This window comes from Sphaerodactylus townsendi, linkage group LG06 (genome assembly GCF_021028975.2).
Source record: "Sphaerodactylus townsendi isolate TG3544 linkage group LG06, MPM_Stown_v2.3, whole genome shotgun sequence".
NCBI classification, from domain to species: domain Eukaryota; kingdom Metazoa; phylum Chordata; class Lepidosauria; order Squamata; family Sphaerodactylidae; genus Sphaerodactylus; species Sphaerodactylus townsendi.
The window spans coordinates 31,286,290-31,305,658 of NC_059430.1; the positions used below are offsets into that span (position 1 = coordinate 31,286,290).

At 42.5% G+C, this 19,369-nt stretch overlaps 1 protein-coding gene across 3 annotated transcripts in view; it reads left to right on the top strand.

Annotated features, from left to right (window-relative positions):
- Positions 1-19,369, top strand: part of TBXAS1 (thromboxane A synthase 1) — a 267,511-nt gene that overhangs the window by 194,231 nt on the left and 53,911 nt on the right. For all 3 annotated transcript variants that reach the window (XM_048502133.1, XM_048502134.1, XM_048502135.1), the window contains one exon: positions 609-914. In XM_048502133.1, coding sequence (XP_048358090.1) covers positions 609-914 — 306 coding nt within the window. The remainder of the gene's footprint in view (positions 1-608; positions 915-19,369) is intronic.

Genomic DNA, 19,369 nt, shown 5'->3' on the forward strand with positions numbered 1-19,369 from the left:
ATTATGATTTGGGGCAGAACTAAGGTACCTGCTGGATTCTAGCCAACATTTGATGCCATCTGACCTGAGGACCATCCCTAGCCACACTATGTTAGACTTCTTGCCCATAGGACAACTATGTCCAATGGGGGGAGGGGCAGTATATAAATTTAATAATAAATAAATAAATAAACTGCATAAGGCAAGAAAATATCTTTTTTATCTTGTTATATGTTGCGTAATATGCCAGCCTAACGTACCACTTTTAAAACTGTCGTTTTTTATTTGCTAAAATCAGTTCTACCATCTCCCTGGAAATCATAGGAACTTCATCCAAAGTCAGTGGCAACACTCTATTTATCATTTCCTGACACCACTCTTCATCTCACAGAGTAAAAACTATAACATTGGGGGAAAGGTTGCTTGTTTTAATATACGATATAAGGCCAAAATTGGCAATTGTGGGATGGAACTACTAACTTTTTAAAGGCCATTTCTAATTAAGCAATGCTAAAATTACAGCTCATTCCCTCCCCCCCAAAAAAAGTTGTTTCATACAACTGTGTCAGGATAAATATGTGTCCATGTGCTGATTTCCTTCCTTAGTGTGATTGCCCTGTGATTTACAGAGACGTAGGGACTTCCTCCAGCTGATGCTTGATGCCCGGCACCCTGCCAGTGACACCAGCATGGAACATTTTTACACTGTCAGCCAAGTTCTGGAGGAAAGCAAGACAGCTGCTAACAAAGGACTTCTGAAGAAGCAGCTCAAAGCGTTGAGTAATGACGAGATAGCCGGTCAGGCCTTCTTGTTCCTGATTGCTGGTTACGAAACCACCAACAGCACCCTCTCTTTTGCCACGTACCTGCTAGCCACGAATCCTGAGTGCCAGGAGAAGCTGCTCCGTGAGGTCGATGAATTCTTCGCAAAGCACGTGAGTAGACACTATGCTTGATTTTCTAAAAATTCTCCAGCCAGAGAGAATAGAATTACTTGACAAATGGTAACCAAGACTATATATTTAAAGAGTGATTGATGCACTTAGTGTGGCATGGAATAAGAGGCTCAGATTCAAGTCAAGTCAAATGCCATCCATAGCTTTCTGTCAAATCATGCCCAATGTATTGTGTTTCTAGAGAATCTGGATGTAAAACAGAGCAATGTGGTCAGAGGCCTGTACATCTTCCTTAAGTTTCCAACTAAATGGCCCAGTGGGCCAGTGACCTTTGATTGGGTTGTCTCTGTGTTTGCCCTCATGGCTACCATTTTCTCCTGCCTCTAAGGGCACTATAGTGATATATCTACTATCAATACACACACAAAAACCCTGATAAAAAGACTTCTGATAATGAGGGGAAAAACAGCTTCCCTGCACGTGTGGGCAGGGAAGTGTAACTGGGGACGTCTTCTGCATTTTCTCCAAGTCCACTTTTAGTCAGATAAGCAGGGTTCTGGTATCCTTGCTCTGAAGTGTCACTAGATAGTTAGAGGGGGAAGTAACAACTTCCTATTTTGCATTTAACAGAGAATGTTTTTGTTTATTAACTTCACTTGGGATCAGTCATGGTCAAAAAACCAGCTATGGGCTAAACTTGGGAAAATGGGTGTAGAGAATAGATTGATCTCCCTAATCAAGGTGTTCACCATAACACAGTTTGCCAAGTCAAATGCAATCAGGAGGGATTGCTTACACCCAAAATATCTATCTCCAAGGGAGCAAAACAAGGCTGTGTCCTTGCACCAGTTCTTTTCAATCTTTATTTAAATGACCTAGCAAGCGTACTTAAATCTGTAAACTCACACTGCCCAAACTTAGATGGACATCCAATCCCCTATACAACCGCTGCTTTATATGCATTGACCCTTAGTTTTGCTGTCGAAGTATTCCAAAAAAATCGGCATGAAGCAACTCCTAGCTTAACAGCGGATACTGGTACAATAAATGGCCTGACACTCCAACTCTCCTCAAAATCCCGAAGGTTGTAGTGTTTTTCAAAATCTTAGGAAGCCATCCCGTTGGATGCTAGGAAGACATGAATTAGGAACAGGTCCAAATGCTTTAAATATTTAGGAGTGCACCTCTCCATTATAGAGAGGGGTTGGGCCAGCCAATACAGAGACCATGCTGTTACAAACTCCATGGTCAGTGTTAGCGTCAACAATCTTATGCTTTTTTTCTATAACAAGGGGCCATCAATTTGTGCCTGCAGCATTAAAAGTCTTTAACACCAAGGTGGCCCAGCAATTATTATATGGAGTCCCACTTTGGATAGAGCTCCTGGTCCAACACAGCTGGCTGAGTACAATCTTCAAACTTTTTATTTTAAACTTTTGGGCATGCCTCACTGCAGGTGCCAGCCGTACCCTGTGCCCTCGAAACTGGCCAACATCTTTTTAAGAGACAAAGAGCATGGCTTGCCACGCTCCAAATTTTGGCTGTGCATCTGTTTCAGCAGCTGATGCAGCCTCCTTGTCATATAAAGCCCTCAAGACTTCTTGTCACTTTCGGAATGGTGGGATATTATAGAAACAAAAATTAACAAATTAGGCTATTCTTTGGATTATCTGGCCATGCTACCATCTAAAGAGACCTTCCAACTTCTGAGGAGAAGGCTGTTTGACTAGAAACATCAGATCCTACTCGAGAAAGGAGCTTCCCAGGACTTGCTCTCCTTTTAGCTCATAGAGTATCACCTACATTGGTAATAAGGGGGCTCAATACCTGCACCAGATAACCGTGCCCAGGCTCCGTTAGAGCAATGATGTTGGCCCGTTGCAATGCCCTTCCATCAGCCGTATCAACAGGGAGATTTACTAAAACCCCTTACCGCCAAAGGCTATGCATATGCAACGGGAATTGTGTTGACTCTATAGACCATATTTTACTTTATTGTCCACTTTACACAGGACCCAGAGTCAAATACTTGTCACCTCTGCTACTCAAAAAAGAGTATACATCTGACTTGCAAAAGATTACCTTTCTGTTGGACAGCTCCAGTAGTAATGCAAACGATGCAGTCACCGAATTTTTGGATTTGTATATAAAACAGCACTTTAGGAGCAAATCCTGAACATCAGCCTTCTCTACCTGTACATTTATTTTAGTTTCCCTCTACCTGGTTAAGTGGATCTGTGTATATAATGTTGTTATGCCAATAAAGGTTCTTTGTTGTTGTTGTTGAACCAGCATGGTTAAAGTAATTAAAGCACTACACTAAGATCTTTCTGCAGTGGCATGATCGTGCCCAGATCAGGATGGCCCAGGCTAGCCTGATCTTGTTACATCTCAGAAGCTGAGCAGGGTTGGCCCTGGTCACTATTTGGATTGGAGACCACCAAGGAACACCAAGGCACTACGCATAGGCAGGCAATGGCACCACTGAATGTCTCTTGCTTTGGAAACTCCATGTGGTTGCCATAAGTTGTCTGCAATTTGATGACACTTTCCACCACCAGGATCTGAGAGTCTTGATTTCATATGTCCGCTGTGCATAAGTCTGAGTGATCAGTCATTAATGTTAACCTCAGAATTGTTTTGAGGGTAAAGGAGGGAAGAATTATGCCATTTGAACTACTGTGAAGAAAAACTGGAAGAATCCAACTGAACCTTCTGAACCACAAGGAACATGTCTAGTTGTCTCTATGCCCTCTTCTCCATTCCCGTTACTGTTTTCTCTCCCCATTTCTCCATCTTCCCAAACATCTTCTTGTAATATGAGCTTCAATCTATGTGTTATAAGTATGATTTTGCTTGGTTCCAAAGTCTCTGTTACTGAAGAAATAATTAAAAATGGGAAGCAATGATGAGATTTTTAAAGATCAGATTAAAGATCAGATTAAAGCCAGTGATCAGATTTTTAAAGGCTTAATGATGCAAATCAATGAAGATCAAGGTATCAAAGGTGGCACTAAAAAAAGCCCATTGCATGATGTGCAGACAGGGCAAAAGATACTAGAGAATGGGAGAAGTGGCTGATCATGAAACTTGTGAAGTATTTGCCACTGAGAGAGGTTTTATACACAAAACAATCTTATCTAACTCTGGCTGGTCAAGTGGGAAACAGAAAATTTGGACAAGATATGGTATGACCTACATGGATGGCACATAAAGGGGAGAGTGGCTCGAACCTGGAGTGTAGCAGCTTTAATGAGTATCAGCAAACTCCGAAGTAGGCAATTAGTGGGTTCTGGACACAACTGTTTTCTTCTAGCCGTAAAACACTGAATGTTTAATTCTTACAATAATTGGACCATTAAAATAACTTGTTTTATATCAGTTAGTTTGCATAAAGAGGAGTTTTAACTTCTAAAAATGCTTAGCAATTCCTAAAGGTTGTAACTGGAATAATTTTCAGTGGTCTTAGATGAAAAAAGTGTGGAAAAAACAAACACTAATTTAGATAATATTCTGTTCAAAACCCTGTGGTCCAGAGTGGTACGCTGCAGTACTGCAATCCAAGCTCTGCTCACAGCCTGAGTTTGATTCCGGTGGAAGTCTGTTTCAGGTAGCCAGTTCAAGGTTGATTCAGCCTTCCTTTTTTTGATGAGTACCCAGCTTGCTGGAAATAAAGTGTAGACAACTGTGGGAGGCAGTGGCGTACTACCCCATAAAGAAAGTCTTTCTAGTAAACATTGTGACGTGATGTCACCCCATGGGTCAATAATGACCTTTACCTTTTTAGATGTAGACAGATCAGCAAGTTTTGACATCCATACATTCCCACATCCCAAGTGCACTTCTTGAAAGTTAGCAAAAGGAATTTAGAATTTTTGACAACTCTTTTGGCTTTTCCTCCAGTGGCTTTAGGCAATACATCATGACAATGTATCCAGAGCAGTGGAAGCAACGTGGACCAATACAGAAACTATGCTTTTCTATGGAGATGCCTGCACCAAATCTTCATTTTGCCCTCTTGGTGTGCTGGTTTTGATTGCTGTTAAGAGTTTGGTCTCTGGCTGGGTTGCTACATGGCTATTTTAAATTACCCAGACTGAGTAGTTTCCTGTCATCTGTGAATTTATTTTAAGTTTAATCAGTGTACAAGTAGTAGATAACTTTAACAACTGAGTACATTTCATTGCATTAACCTGTTGAAATTAGTAATAGCCTTTCTCCCTTTGGGAAAGCAATTTCTGGGAAAGCCTCTGATCCAGAGCATGTCTGTAATGAAAGGGGCTGATTGCGCACAGTGAGGTTCCTGTGACTTCAAATAAAATTGGCTGGAGAATCTTTGTTTTGGGGCATGTTCGGCATTATTACCCATCATCCTGTTTTGCAGCGGGGCAGGCATTCTCCATCAGCTGGCCTTTTGCCTGCATCTGGGAGGGGGCGATGTTCCATGGGTTCTCTATCACACATGCATGCTTTAATTTTTAATATAATCTTTCATTGTTATCTTTAATCTTATTAATAGATTGATATATCTATCAATAGACCAATCTATCAATAGATCAGTATCAATAGATTGACATAAAAAGGCGAGCTATTAAAGAAAAATCTTGAATATGGCCAGTGATGAAGGTTTAGATTTTTTTTATTGGGGGGGGGGGGTTCTGGGATGTGTGGCCATGCCTCCCCAAGCCCCGACCCTGGCCTCAGTGCTTATAAAAGCAGCTCTCCAAGGCCAGGGACAGCAGACTCCCCTGCCCCGCCTTCCCACTGGCTGGGCTCCCAGCCAACAGCCAGCAGTCCCTTCTGCCCTCCCCTCCGGGCAGAGGCGTAGCTAGGGAAAATGGAGACTGGTGCAAAATCTCCATGGGTGGCCACTGTAATGCTGGAATCCACCCCCAAACAGCATCACTTTCAATGATGTCTAAACTAGGGGGCCCAAATTCTCCTTTTAAATCCACCTTAAAGGGAGAATCTGGGGTCCCCAGTTAAAACAACATTGAAAGTGATGCTGTTTTGGGGTGGATTATCCCACACCTTGAAACAGCATCACTTTCAGTGTTTAAACTGGGGACCTCAAATTCTCCCTTTAAATCCATGCCAAAGGGGGTGAATTTAAAAGGAGAATCTGGGGAAATTTGGAGGGTGCCTGCTGTCAGAGGTGCAATTGTTAAGCTAGCAGCACCAAAATTCAGGTTATCTTTAGGAGTATCTCCTGATGATACCACCCAGGTTTGGTGAAGTTTGGTTCAGGGGGTCTAAAGTTATGGACCCTCAAAGGTGTTATGGACCCCATCTTTGGTTCAGGGAGTCTAAAGTTATGGACCCCATCTTCTATTAGCTCCCATTGGAAACAATGGAGGATGGGGGCACCCCCTTTGGGAGTCCATAACTTTGGACCCCCTGAACCAACCCTCACCAAACTTGGCTGGTATCATCAGGAGAGCCTCCCTACAAATCCCTGAAATTCTGGTGCTGGTAGCTTAAAACTGTACCCCCTGCAGGCCAGAAACTGAAATTTTTTAAAAAATACAAAAAAACCACAAACAGGTGGGCAGAGCTTCGTACATGTAATGGGGGGTTCGAACCCAAGAACCCCCCCCTTACCTACATCCTTTAATAAGGCATCTGTACACTTTGCCCAACCACTGATTGTGTTTTATGGTAGGAAGTGGGGTGGATGGGTGAAATATTGGCAGGGTGCAAACTGCAAAAGGACAATATGAACTGCCATTTGCTAAGTTCCTCAGGTTCATGATTGTCTCCCAATGTGCTGTAAACTCAAGTGTCAAGACTTTTCTTGGTGTGGTCTGGAATCACTGATTGCTTGTGTATAAATTAGGAGGCTGGAGATGTGCCAGTTTGTTGCTCAAATGCAGGGACATATCGAGTGTTTGGATTGATCAACTAGTCTTATTATTTTTACTTTTTTAATACTAGCATTGATTTATCAATCTATCAATATGGTGGTTTAATTTTTTTAAATCTAAAGATATGCAGGAGCAGGGAGGCCATGGGCAATAGGAATGATATGGCAGGATAAGAAGCAGGAAGTAGTTGGCAACAGGGAGGAGGGTGAAGGGAAAGTGTGCAAAGCAGTGGGGATGGGGAGCAGGGGGAAAGACTAGGCAGGCTGGCTGCAGGTGGAGGGAACAGGTCTGGGGCAAAGCTGGGCCCATTGGCAAATCTGTCCTTCTCTGGCAGTGAAGCAAATTTAAAATTGTGCTATAAGTGGATTTGCTTACCGTGGAGAGAGTGGAAAGTGAAAGTGAGGCTAGAGGAAATACATCTGTGCAAGAAATCTTGCCACAGTGGACATTCACCTCCACCATGCAGCAAACACTTTGTGCGTAATTGGCCAGGGAGCTACCCTGAATTAGTACAAATATAATTATTTTACTCTATGCCGATAAAGGTTATTTATTTGTATTTAATTATTTGAATTACAGCCTCTTGGAACTCCAAGCAGTTGGTGGAATGTAATCATTTAAAGTGATTTCCCTCTGTTAAATATACAATAAATGTTAAACTACACACAGTGCACAGTAGCACGGAACTTTGCCACACTCTTTTTTTTTTGAGGAGCCAAAGATGGCTAATGTTTTGAGCCAAGAATTGGTGAGTAGGGAGGATCTGTTTAAAATTTTTCTACAGGACCACTTTTCTATTCAAAATTATCCTCTCCATTTATTGAGTTTCTAAACTGCAGGTAGTGGCTGGAGATCTTCCGCCATTACAACTGGCCTCCAGGCAACAGAGATCAGTTCACCAGGAGAAAATGACTGTTTGGAAGGTTGACTGTATAGTATTATACCCTATTTCAGTCCTTCCCTTCTAAGCCCCACCCTCCTCAAGCTCCACCCCCAAAATCTCAAGGTATTTCCCAACCCAGAGCTGGCAGCCCTATTCATTTGCTTTGTTCTCACAGGGGATCTTTATCTCCCCCAAATATAAATTTTCAAAGGGCCGACTGGAAAAATAAGCCAAAAGGAAATAGGCTAAACACCCCTTCTCAGCCTTTGGCCTTCAGTGTAAAACTGCAGCCTCTCGTGGCTGCTTTTCATTGTTTTGGGTTTCTTTAATAGTTGAAGCAGATTAACCACATTACATGTAGTTTGACCTAAGTTCTCAGTATCAACAAAAAAATGATAAAAATGGTAATTTTGCTCAACATGAACTAGTGATGAATTATCTCGGGCTCCAGGCTTTAATCCATTTAAACAGAATAATTAAGCTTGAATAAAAATGCAAATTTCCTGCCCTTCTTATATGAGACTTATGGGCATACTACCTTATATCTCTGGCCTGACAAAATCACTCCATTGACACAAATCCATCTCACACTCTTCTCTTTGCATTGCATCACACCCTTTTAAATATAATTTTCCCTTGTAGGACGTGGAAATTGCTAAAAGGCAAGGCAACTATACGTTATCAAGCTCCCAGTGTTCACACAATGAAGGATGGCCTGACCCCTCATTGATTTAGCACCACAGGCATTAGAATCGAAAGCATAACATTGTGAAGCCTTAGTGTTTTCCCAGGCCAGTGTCACTGTCTCTCACACATCCACACGACATTGTTTTGGTACATGTCAGCTCACCTAATCAAATACTTTATATTCTAAAGCTGTTTATTCATGGAATCCTCTTGGTAGCAGAAGCTGCTTTCTCCGTGCATTAGAGAAAGTGGAAGCAAAAGTTTCAGAGACACTGCTGTCAAGGAACAACCCACAGCAATTTGCATGTTTTCGGTGCCTTTTGTGCAGTCTCTCAAGGCACTTTACACACAGAAGCTGGCAACTACAAAGGCTAAGCTTTGCTGAGCAAATATGCTGACAGATGAAGCTTGCGTTTTATCCAGGGAGACTGTGGCATCAATAGGTTTGGGAGGAAAAAAAAGAACTGCGTAGGTGAAAGTTGTTACGGCACATCCACTATGACCACGCGCACACGCAAAACAAGCGAGCGTAGTCAATGGAAATCATTATGCTGTCATCGTTGTCAAAAACTTGTGCCACTTTGATTTCTTTATTTGTGCAGGGATGGGGAGAAGAGTACACTTCAGAGCCTGTGCTGCCAGCAGGAGTTTGTGTGACTTAATCACTATGGTATGTTTTTACAGGATAAACAAATGTCTATCTCTACTTTCCCGGTAAGATCTCTGGTTGGGTGCATTTAAATATTGCATGTGTTGCTCAGAGGGTTTACATTTTAAGGATGAAGACTGCTAAAACAGAGGGAGAAGAATCTGCTGTTCCTGTGGAAATTCTGACAACAGGAATGGTGAAGTCTCTCTGATGGGTTTGAACTTGAAAATATTTCTAGGTTCACCTTCCCTTTACCTTGTGCGATTGTATGCCTTCTGCTACCCCAAAACTTCTAGAATTGAGAAACAAGACACATGTAAATATTCAGGAATTCTGATTGTTAAAAAGGCCTGTTCACATTACAGAAACTAGCAGCCTCATCCAATCAGCCAGGCGACTGACCATAGCACTGGGCTACAGCACTACTCCCAGAGCAGCTTCCTGGTGGTGTGGAAAGGCTTGCAGAGACAAAAAAAAAGCCTTCCTGCTGCCGAGAAGCCTTTATTGGGCTATATGGACTTATGCCGCCTTTTCGGCTGCTTAAGTCCAAACCAACCACTGCCAACGTAAGGCAGCGAACAGCCAGGAGGGAGCCAATAAACGAACTAAAGTTGGCTCTGCCCCCAGCTGGACCTGGACTGCCCCTGCTGTGCTGGCGGAGGTGCAGAGATGCTGTTGCAACATCTGGTGCCATGCCCCACTGCAGGGGAGCTGCACTCTGGTGGTTTTGCCTGAGTAAGTGTCCCGGTGAAAGCAAATCTGCTGGAGTGGTTGCATGCCACTTCCAGCCACTCCCCTTTGGATGAGGCAGAAGAGAGCTAGCATGGTATAGTGGTTAAGAGTGGTGGGCTGTAATCTGGAGAACCAGGTTTGATTCCCCACTTCTCCACAATAGCTGCGGACTCTAATTTGGGGAACTCTGTCAGCCCCACCACCGTCACAAGTTGTCTGTTGTGAGGAGAGGAAGGGAAGGAGTTTGTAAGCCACTTTGAAACTCCTTACAGACTCTTCTTCTTCATTGGGACTTATACATAAATTCATGCAGGGCTGCAGACTCAGTGCCTTAAACTCCATTTTTCTACCAAAGATTAAAATAAGTATGGGCAGTAAGGTATACGGTGCTGTCCTTGAGAAGGAGGTATATAAAGTTTTCATATGTTTTTAGCCGTCCATTCCCCCTGAATGGGAGCATTGGAGTTTTGGTTCTTCCATTTTAAAAGAGACTACACATGCTACAGTGTCAGATGTTCTTAATCATCACAGTGCTGCACCTTTTTAAATCATGTGAAAAAACCCTAACAATGTTGACACTCACATGAGTTTATGGATTAGTCTGTTAATGAGACCAAGGCATCTTTGTATATATATTATAACATAAGGTACCTGATCATTTAATCAATAGCAATTTAGCTGATTAAGATAGCACAGCTTTCCTGTAAAGTGTTAACTGGGATAAAAAAATGGAAGACAGAAAGCATTCTGCTGGAGGCGTCTGTTGAGTTTAAATATTTTCCATTAAAAGCAATTCCCCCTCCCCTCCTCCGCAATCCACCCCAGCTTAATTAATCATCATATCTTTGGTGCTCAAAAGCTACATGCAGCTGGAACAGCACAGTTTTGCTGAATGTGTCAAGACCAGTTCCTCTTATTTTGAGACGTCATCTTGATAGGCATTGGGAAAAGACAGAACAAGAAATTGTATTAAGATAACTCATTTTGGGGCAAATATATTTGTTTCTATTTGGAGACTTCAGAGAAACATGTCCTCTTTGTCCTCTTTGAGTAAATCTTTCTTATAGGTAATATAAGAAATTGCATCAATAAGTAATCTGTTTTATGTTTGTGTATGCACATGTATACATGTTCTTGTGTGTGTATACACACACACACACATATCTATATCAATAGATATAGATAGATAGATAGATAGATAGATAGATAGATAGATAGATAGATAGATAGATAGATAGATAGATAGATAGATAGATAGATAGATAGATAGATAGATAGATAGATAGATAGATAGATAGATAGATAGATAGATAGATAGATAGATAGATAGATAGATAGATAGATAGATAGATAGATAGATAGATAGATAGATAGATAGATAGATAGATAGATAGATAGATAGATAGATAGATATCCTTACATATAATTGCCTAAGAAATGGAATACCTGACGACAAACCCCAAGCCAATGGGTATGCAGGACTCACAACATTTCATCCAGTCCCCACCCACCTTCCCCCAACCCAGGAGCCTTCCTCACCCTGAACAATATGGGCTGCTCTCATGGAAGGAAGAGGGAAGAGGAAGGGGGGGTCCCCCTCCTCCCCTGTTCTTGAGCCCATTTTATTCTACCATATATACTCGTGTATAAGCCGACCCGTGATTAAGCCGAGGCACCTAATTTTACTGCCCAAACCTGGGAAAACTTATTGACTCGTGTATAAGCCGAGGGTGGGAAGCCGGGAGGGTTTGAGGAAGCCCAGCCAGCCGGCAGGCGGAGGAAGCTCCTTATTTGGGCAGTGACTCCCCCTGATGTCACTGCCCAAATAAGGAGCTCCCTCTGCCTCCTGGGGTTTGAGGAAGCCCAGCCAGCCAGGGTGCCTCAGGGTTCCCCCTTCACCCTCCAAGGAGGGCAGCAACAAGCGGCTTGTGCAGCCACAGGGAGATCGTCCCGGCCACTCCCCCAGCCTCCGCAGAGGCCTGAAGAGCCGGCTGGTAAGCCGTGACTCGTGTATAAGCTGAGGGGGCATTTTTCATCCTTAAAACAGGGCTGAAAAACTCGGCTTATACGTGAGTATATATAGTAATTTAAAATGGGCTTTAGTGCTAGTGTGTGTGCGTGTACACACACGTGCACACATGCAAACACACATAATGGCGAGAGAGATCATATGGAATAAAAAACAGAAAGAGCAAGCTGTAACCTAAAAACCAACCTCCAGTATTATGCACATAACAACTTACAAAATTTGAATGCTGACTAGCTGAGAACACTTGTCTAATTTGCTAAGAAATACTTAATTCCAAGCAACAACTGGTGATGGAATTAAATTTCTATTTGTAGCTTGTTGTTGTAGCTTTAAAAAAAATGATCGGATTTGTTATTAGTGTTAGGTCAAAATGGAATTTTCCCTCCAGTTACGTACATAAATTAGGGCAGCATTAATGGAAATCAACCAGTCCATTTATTTGTCAATAACTGTGCAAAGTGAAAGCTAAATGACCAGATGCCAGAAGGAATGGAAACACATTTGCATTTTATGGTTATGTAAAGTAGTATCATTAGCGATTTGAGCTTTTTTTTTGAATTCTCTTTTCTTCTGCATCCCACCGCATTCTCCCTGGCTGTTACCTCTGTATTTTATTTTTTCAGGTCCTAACAGTTTGTTCATCCAGAAACACTAGGTAGCAGCAAACATACTGCCTCTTCCATCTAAAATGTGAATTTGATTCAGGAGATAACTGTGGTTCAGTGTTTGGGTTTATTTTTTTTTTTATGGTTGGGAAGGGAAATGTTTGTAGGTTCTGACTAGAGATTATGGAAGACCATGCGGTTCTAGTACACCACAATTCAGAATATAGGAACTATTGTTTTATTTATGACATCTTGGTCTCCTTTTCTATCTTCATGTTTTATTATTATCAAGTGATCCATATAGAGATTTTGGAATGTCTGAGGCACGTGAGAATTTAGAGGCGTCACAAAACTGGTGGCAGAAAGTGCTGTGAAGGCTCAGCTGACACATGGCGACCCATAGGGTTTTCAAGGCATGGCAAACCTGGACTTCCTTGGTGATCTGCCATCCAAGAAGTAACCAGGGCTGACCCTTTTTAACTTCCAAGATCTGGGCTAGCCTGAGGTCTGGGTCAGGGTTTTCACAAAACTACTGGTAATGTTATTAGTCTGATCTATAATGAAATTTAGTACACAAACAAGGAGGTTAACGAGACTTAAAAGAGTAGAATTTTTATCTCTTTCAACCAATAGTCTAAGTCAGGGGTAGGGAACCTGCGGCTCTCCAGATGTTCAGGAACTACAATTCCCATCAGCCTCTGTCAGCATGGCCAATTGGCCATGCTGGTAAAACTGATGGGAATTGTAGTTCCTGAACATCTGGAAAACTCCAAGTTCCCTAATCTAAGATAAAAGAGAACAAATTAACCAAGCATTAAAAGAGAAACCCACAACATACATAGAAAGATGAGGGGTGGGGGGAAGTGTGCAAATATTTCCTCTATTTTGGAGTAGAACATATGTTTGATGTACTGAAGCCCTCATTTCATTCCCTGGTATTGCTTGTTAAAGAGTCTCAGATAACAAGTGTTGTGGGAAACCTGCCTTGAGGAGTCACTGAGAACAGGCTGAATTAAACAAGGTGAACTAATGATTAACTTGGTATAACACCAGTTCATATGCTATTGTTTTCTCTGGCCTTTTCCACACGCACAATTTACCACAAATTTCGCCTCCCCCCCAAAAAAAGAACTGCATTTTTGACCCAATGTGATCTGCGGGATCACACAATTGTTATTGTAGCAATCCCTGATTACATCAATTATTCCTAGTACTCTTTTCAATTACCCTCAGCTTCAAAAAACCCCTCTGTCCTAATGTTACATTGGTAGTTCAAAATGAAACTGACAAAGCTGATCCAATTGATCATGATAGTTTGTATCTCTTCATCACTAGTTTGGTACAACAAAGAGGGGAAAAATTCCTTATGAAAACAGAGTAGGAGGTGAAGAAAGTGGCTAAAGTGGAGGTTGATCAACTACATGGGATATGGATAAGAGCCAGATGTTTGGACAGACTGGAAGCAAACAAAAACCCTATTGGAGCAGGCACTATTACCTGAAGGCACAGAAACATGTAATCCCCCCACCCCCCACATACAAAGAGCCACATTTTTCAGCTAAATTAGAGCTGCTTTAACACATTGTTATTGCCGTAGTCCCTTGTCAGTTTCCTTCACAAGCAACTTCCCTTGTCAATTTTGCTCGCTCCTAACTGTGGACAACGACCCTTAACTGTTATATGTCAGGATGAAATTGACAAACCTGCCTTGTGTCATGCTCTAATGTTACATCACTAATCCAATATGACAAAGAGAAGAAACATTTATATCTTTTGAAAATTCAGCTTGAGGGGGAGAAGGAAATGGATGAAGGGGAAAGGTGGATAAGGGCAATTGTTGTGGGGCAGAGAAATAAAGACCATTTCAACATGATCACACAGTTAAGGAAGCGGGCTTGGAAACAGATAGAAAACAAAGGGGAAGGTGTGGTGGCAATAAGAGGCTATAAACAACAGATAAGGAAAAACCAGGAAAAACAGATAGAAAAAGCATTGCAGTAAAAGTGCTCAGGAAAACAATGGAGGAAAAATGAAGGGGAAATGTTTCCAGAACCAAATGGAAGAAAAAGCATGTGGAATTAAAAGAAAAGAAGTAGTATTTGGTGGTAAGATATGTTGTAAACAACTTGTGTGGAAAACGCCTCTCTTAGCATATCAACAAAATGAAGTAACAGCAAAAAATGATTCTCTCCCCTCCCTCTCAAATATAATATGCTTACAATTATAGGAGACATATTTAATCTTGATTTCAGTTAATTAAGGTGTGTATGAAATGATTTTGTAGTTGCCATCTACTGGAAACACTATCTAGTTGAAAGGATCATTTGGACAGAAATCTCATCTAACAGTTTAATTAAAAGAACATCGTACTTTGTACTGCAGTGTCTGGTTAATGATTGCTGAAGAAAGACCACAAGGAATTCATTTAAACAGTAGTAAATGAGGGAGGCCAGCTTAACTTGTAAGTGTCCCCTCTAGTGAAATCTCATCCATGCAGTATTTATTTTCAAGATTTATGGTCTCCTCCATGGCCTTTGTGCAGTTCCACAGTGGGATTTGTGCATCTGCAGAATGGATTTATTTGTCCACAAAAATATGTCAGAGGAATTGCAATTGTGTCAGGTATCTGCATCTGTACTTGCTTATTAGTTTTGACTTTGAATCAGTGAACAACTCTGGTCTAGTGTTCAATAAAGAGTGGCTCTCTTCACACTCCAAACTCCAGAAAGTTCTTCATGCACAGGCAAACATCCCATTATGGGACATACAGAATGCTTACAAGATAAGCACTGAGATCTTTGTTCTCTTCCCATCCCACCCATGCAGACACTTGCCAGCAGAAGGGGTATGTGGACTCTACCCCCCCCCCCTTTTGGTTATTTTGGTTGGCCCTAATAAAAGGTATTTGTTGGTTGGCTCTCCCCCTCCCCCCCACCTTTGCATAGGCTTGGGCCGGTTTACATCACCATTCCTCTGTACAATGAATTTGTTAAAATATTACACAAGTCGATCATAACGCCATTATATTATGTAAAATATAACATTCAGTGAGGATGGGAGGAGAGAGGGAAGGAAAAAAAGGGGAGGGGAGGCCAGCCAGCAATGGAGAAATACTATTACTGTCCTCATCTATTGGCCTGGTAGAATAGCTCTGACTTACAGGCCCTGCAGAATTGGGCAGGATCTTGGTCTCATTAGAGAGAGTGTTCCACCAGATTCAAGGACAGCCAAGTAGTCTTCAGTCCAGGGATCATCCCCTTAATACTTTGAAAACTTTTTTCCTGATCTCTTGGCCTTCCACCCCAGTTCTCTGCTCATCTCTCTCTGGACGTTTCTGCATGGCGGCAGAAACAGCTATCCACCAGCATAATTAATGTCGGTGGATGCATGAGACAGTTCACACGGTCTTGTGCAGGCAGCAACAACGCTGCTGTGACCCGCAAAGGCGGCTCTGCACAAAGCCGTCTGCGGGTCATCCTATTCACCTACCTCTCCTCCCTGTGCAGCTCTGGAGGGCTGAAGGGACATGCACACGCTGCCCTCCGACCTCTGGGGGTCGAAGAGCAGCATGGGCATGACCCTCCAGCTGTCCAGAGCTGTGGAGGGAGGAGAGGTGAGTGAATGGGAACACCAGAGGGGCCAAAAGTGGTGCCCTCACACCGGTGCGCTTTGCACCGCGCCGGCAGGAAGATGCCGCTTTTGGAAAAAACTCTCTCAGGGAGCGTCGTTTTCACACCGGTGGGGGCGGGGGGTCAGCATGAATCTGCTGTGTGAACAGCGCCTCAGGGACAATGTTTTTACTGTCCCTAAGGTGCTGTTTTTTGACTGTACAGAAAAAGCTTATGACTCATTTACTCCTCTTTCTCCCTTTTGGGAACTGACTGCAGCCTGCCTCTCTGACAGGTAGTTTGACCTTGCCCTTTGACTTGGCCCACCCCTTCAGTGAAGTAGAATTGCTCCTCTGCATGGCAGACAAAGATGCCCAGTGCAGTCTATAAGTGAAATTTCTCAGTTAGCTCCTTCAGTGTTTGCAATTCATTTTATGTACATTATGAAGGTAAAATATGGTCGTTTCTGCATGGCACAATTATACTGTATTATAATCGGTATCTTACAATCTGGGCCTATTTTATCCCAGTTTCTCCCTTCATATGGCTGCGCGTTTCTGTGAAGAAATCAAGTGAAGACTGGGAGGAAATATTCCAGTTTGTTTTGAACGAGCCCAGGTCTTCTGTATTTATACCAAAAGCATATCCGCGCATGCACAAACATCCCCAGTATCCCACGTTCTGGTTGGCTGTTGTTTTGGGGCAGCAGCAGGGGGATATGAAGCCCCCCTTTTTCAGTTCTGGATAGGGCCGGGCATAGGCCTCGCTACAGCAAGCGACATCAAAAAAAATGGGGCACAACATCACATTTCCATTCTCATATTTTTGTGGAAAACGAGACTCCCCCCTTCCCGAGATATGCCCACTAACATTCGACCCAGATTGCACATCTCCTAGCTATGTGCTCCTGTAACCAATACATGTGCAGAAAAGAAAGCAAGGATATTTTGGGACTCTACTCCAGAGTAACCCAGGCAAAATGGCACTCAGTTGATACCATGAGCAGAAAACATGCTTGGGGGAACGTTTCAGGAAAGGCAGGCTGCAATGGTCGGCAGCTCAACACGGTTGGAAACTGACATGACAACAGGTGGGGATACCAGGGAGCAGGAAAAATAAACTGTTTTTGCTCTCATGGTGTTTGCACAGTAGTGGTTTCACTGTGGGTTTTTTGAAAAGAATCGCCAAATTGGTGATTTTTGAAAATCCCAGGATGAGGGAAATATTGTGGACAAACCTGCTTTAGGACCAGGAACCATGTGAACTTCTTGGCCAAACCAGAATATTTCCCTTGCTCAACCCGGGATATTTGGACTGTGCAGAAACGATCTATGATAGAAGTGTTACACAAGCAGGGAACAGAGTTAAACAGCCTGATTGAAACAGATAACTGGATAATTAATCTCAAGGTGTTATTCTGACTCAGTGGTGCTTTGTGGCTATTCCAGAGAAATGTGGAAGTCAAAGGGTAAACTATTTTAGCACAGTGTTGTGTTCCAGGGAGAGTGGTGTTGATTTTTTTTCTTTTGGCAGAGTTCTTCTGAATAAAAGATGAATTTTGTTCTCTCCTTGATGTGAGAGAATATCTATATAACATGAATTTAGTCAATTCATTTTGTTGTTATTCCTTCTCCCACTCCTTTCACTAATTAACAACACTCAAGCTTGCTTCTTTGGCAGGCAGTAGCTCCCTGAAAAGGAAAAAAAAAAGATCTTAAAAACTATCCTGTAGTGACAGAATAATTAGACAACTGATCATGGGAATAATTGGACTTGTGCAAAGCAACTTTGTTTCTCAGTGTTTTTGTTTATTATAGTTAGGTGTGAAAAAATTGGTTGAGAAGTGTCTGTAGTATCTGTTAACCAGAGGATCTTGGTTCCAAAATAGTTTGCCCAAGCATCTGATGAAATCAGCTGCAATCTATAAACACTTTGAGGAGGTCAGGATCAGTGGCAGAGCACATGTTCTTCAGGCGTGAGGTTGCAGGGTCAATCCTAGTGAAAAATAATCTTGGATTGTTGATACTGAGAAGGACCAGTGTAATGTAGTGGTTAAGAGCAGTGGCTCTGGCTGATTCTGCACAACACAAACAAAACGTCTTTGGGCATTAAAAAAGTGTTTGGGGTAGAATTACACACAGTTCCCCCCCCACAAAAAGTTTGGAAGACGTTTCTTTTCTGCTCAAACCACATTTTTCAGAAAATGCTAAACTAGTGACTTTCCCCCCCGAAGTTGTTTTGAAAATGTTTCCTGCTTGCTGTTTAGAGAGCAGGAAACATTTTATTTTTCCCACCTGACTTCTTACAGCTCTCACTTTTGGTTTCCGAGCAGCTCGGGCCTGCCATTACTGCGGCTTCAGGCTTCTCCATGCGACTTGCCATTAGCACAAGGTTCCCACAGATGTTTGCTCTGCTTTCAGCTAATTCGCCTGCCATTCCTGCATGCAAAGTACATGAATAAACTTTTGACTGCTGATTCTGCACACGTGTTTTCCTTTTTGTTGTCGTTTCCAATGAGGTGTCTTCGAAGTGACAAAAGACTCGATATGAGAATTGGCTGCGATTCTCATATTGTGTCTTCGTAGCTTCAAAGACACCTCATTGAAAACAAAAGCTGTTTTGATACTCCTTAAAGGGTGAGAAAAGCAGGGTATAAAAACCAACCTTTCTTCTTCTCTGCCTAAGATCCAAGAACCACTTAAAGTTCAGTTCTGAACCAGATGGGCCCAGGGGCGCATCTAGGAAAAATGGCCCCCGGAGCAATCTCTCAAATGGTGCTCCTCAGCAGTTCAAATTGTACCTGGAACAGATGGGCAGCCAGTTCAGATATTTCAGCACCCGGGGAACCATGATCTCTGTATCCTAGGCTCATTCCGCACATGAGGAATAATGTACTTTCAAACTGCTATCAGTACTCTTTGAAGCTGTGCGGAATAGCAAAATCCACTTGCAAAGTTGTGAAAGTGGTTTGAAAACGCATTATTTTGCATGTGCGGAAGGGGCCCTACTCTCTGTTAGTTGCCTAGTTGCTGCATTTTGGATCCACTGAAGTTTCCAGATGGTTTTCAAAGGCAGACCCATGTATACCACATTATAGTAATCTATGGTCGAATCCCCACTTGAAATTTGCATGCAGATCCAAACCTGTTCGTTGTGAAACCATGTCCTCTTCATCGGAGTTTCTCCCTCCCCACCGCAGCGAGCGCACAGCAGACACAACCGGTTACAGAACTCTTAGCAATCCCCACTACCAGGCGAGCTCGCTTTGCCGGTCTCCCCTGATTGGCTGGCATGCCTTGATGGGGCGGGACCTTTTCCCACTGCGGAAACGTACATTGTAGGGGCGTGATAAAAAAAACAGTGTGTAAAAGTTTAACAATTAAATGTGCAAACAGTTAATTGTTACCTGTGTAAACCATTAACGATTCAAAGTTACA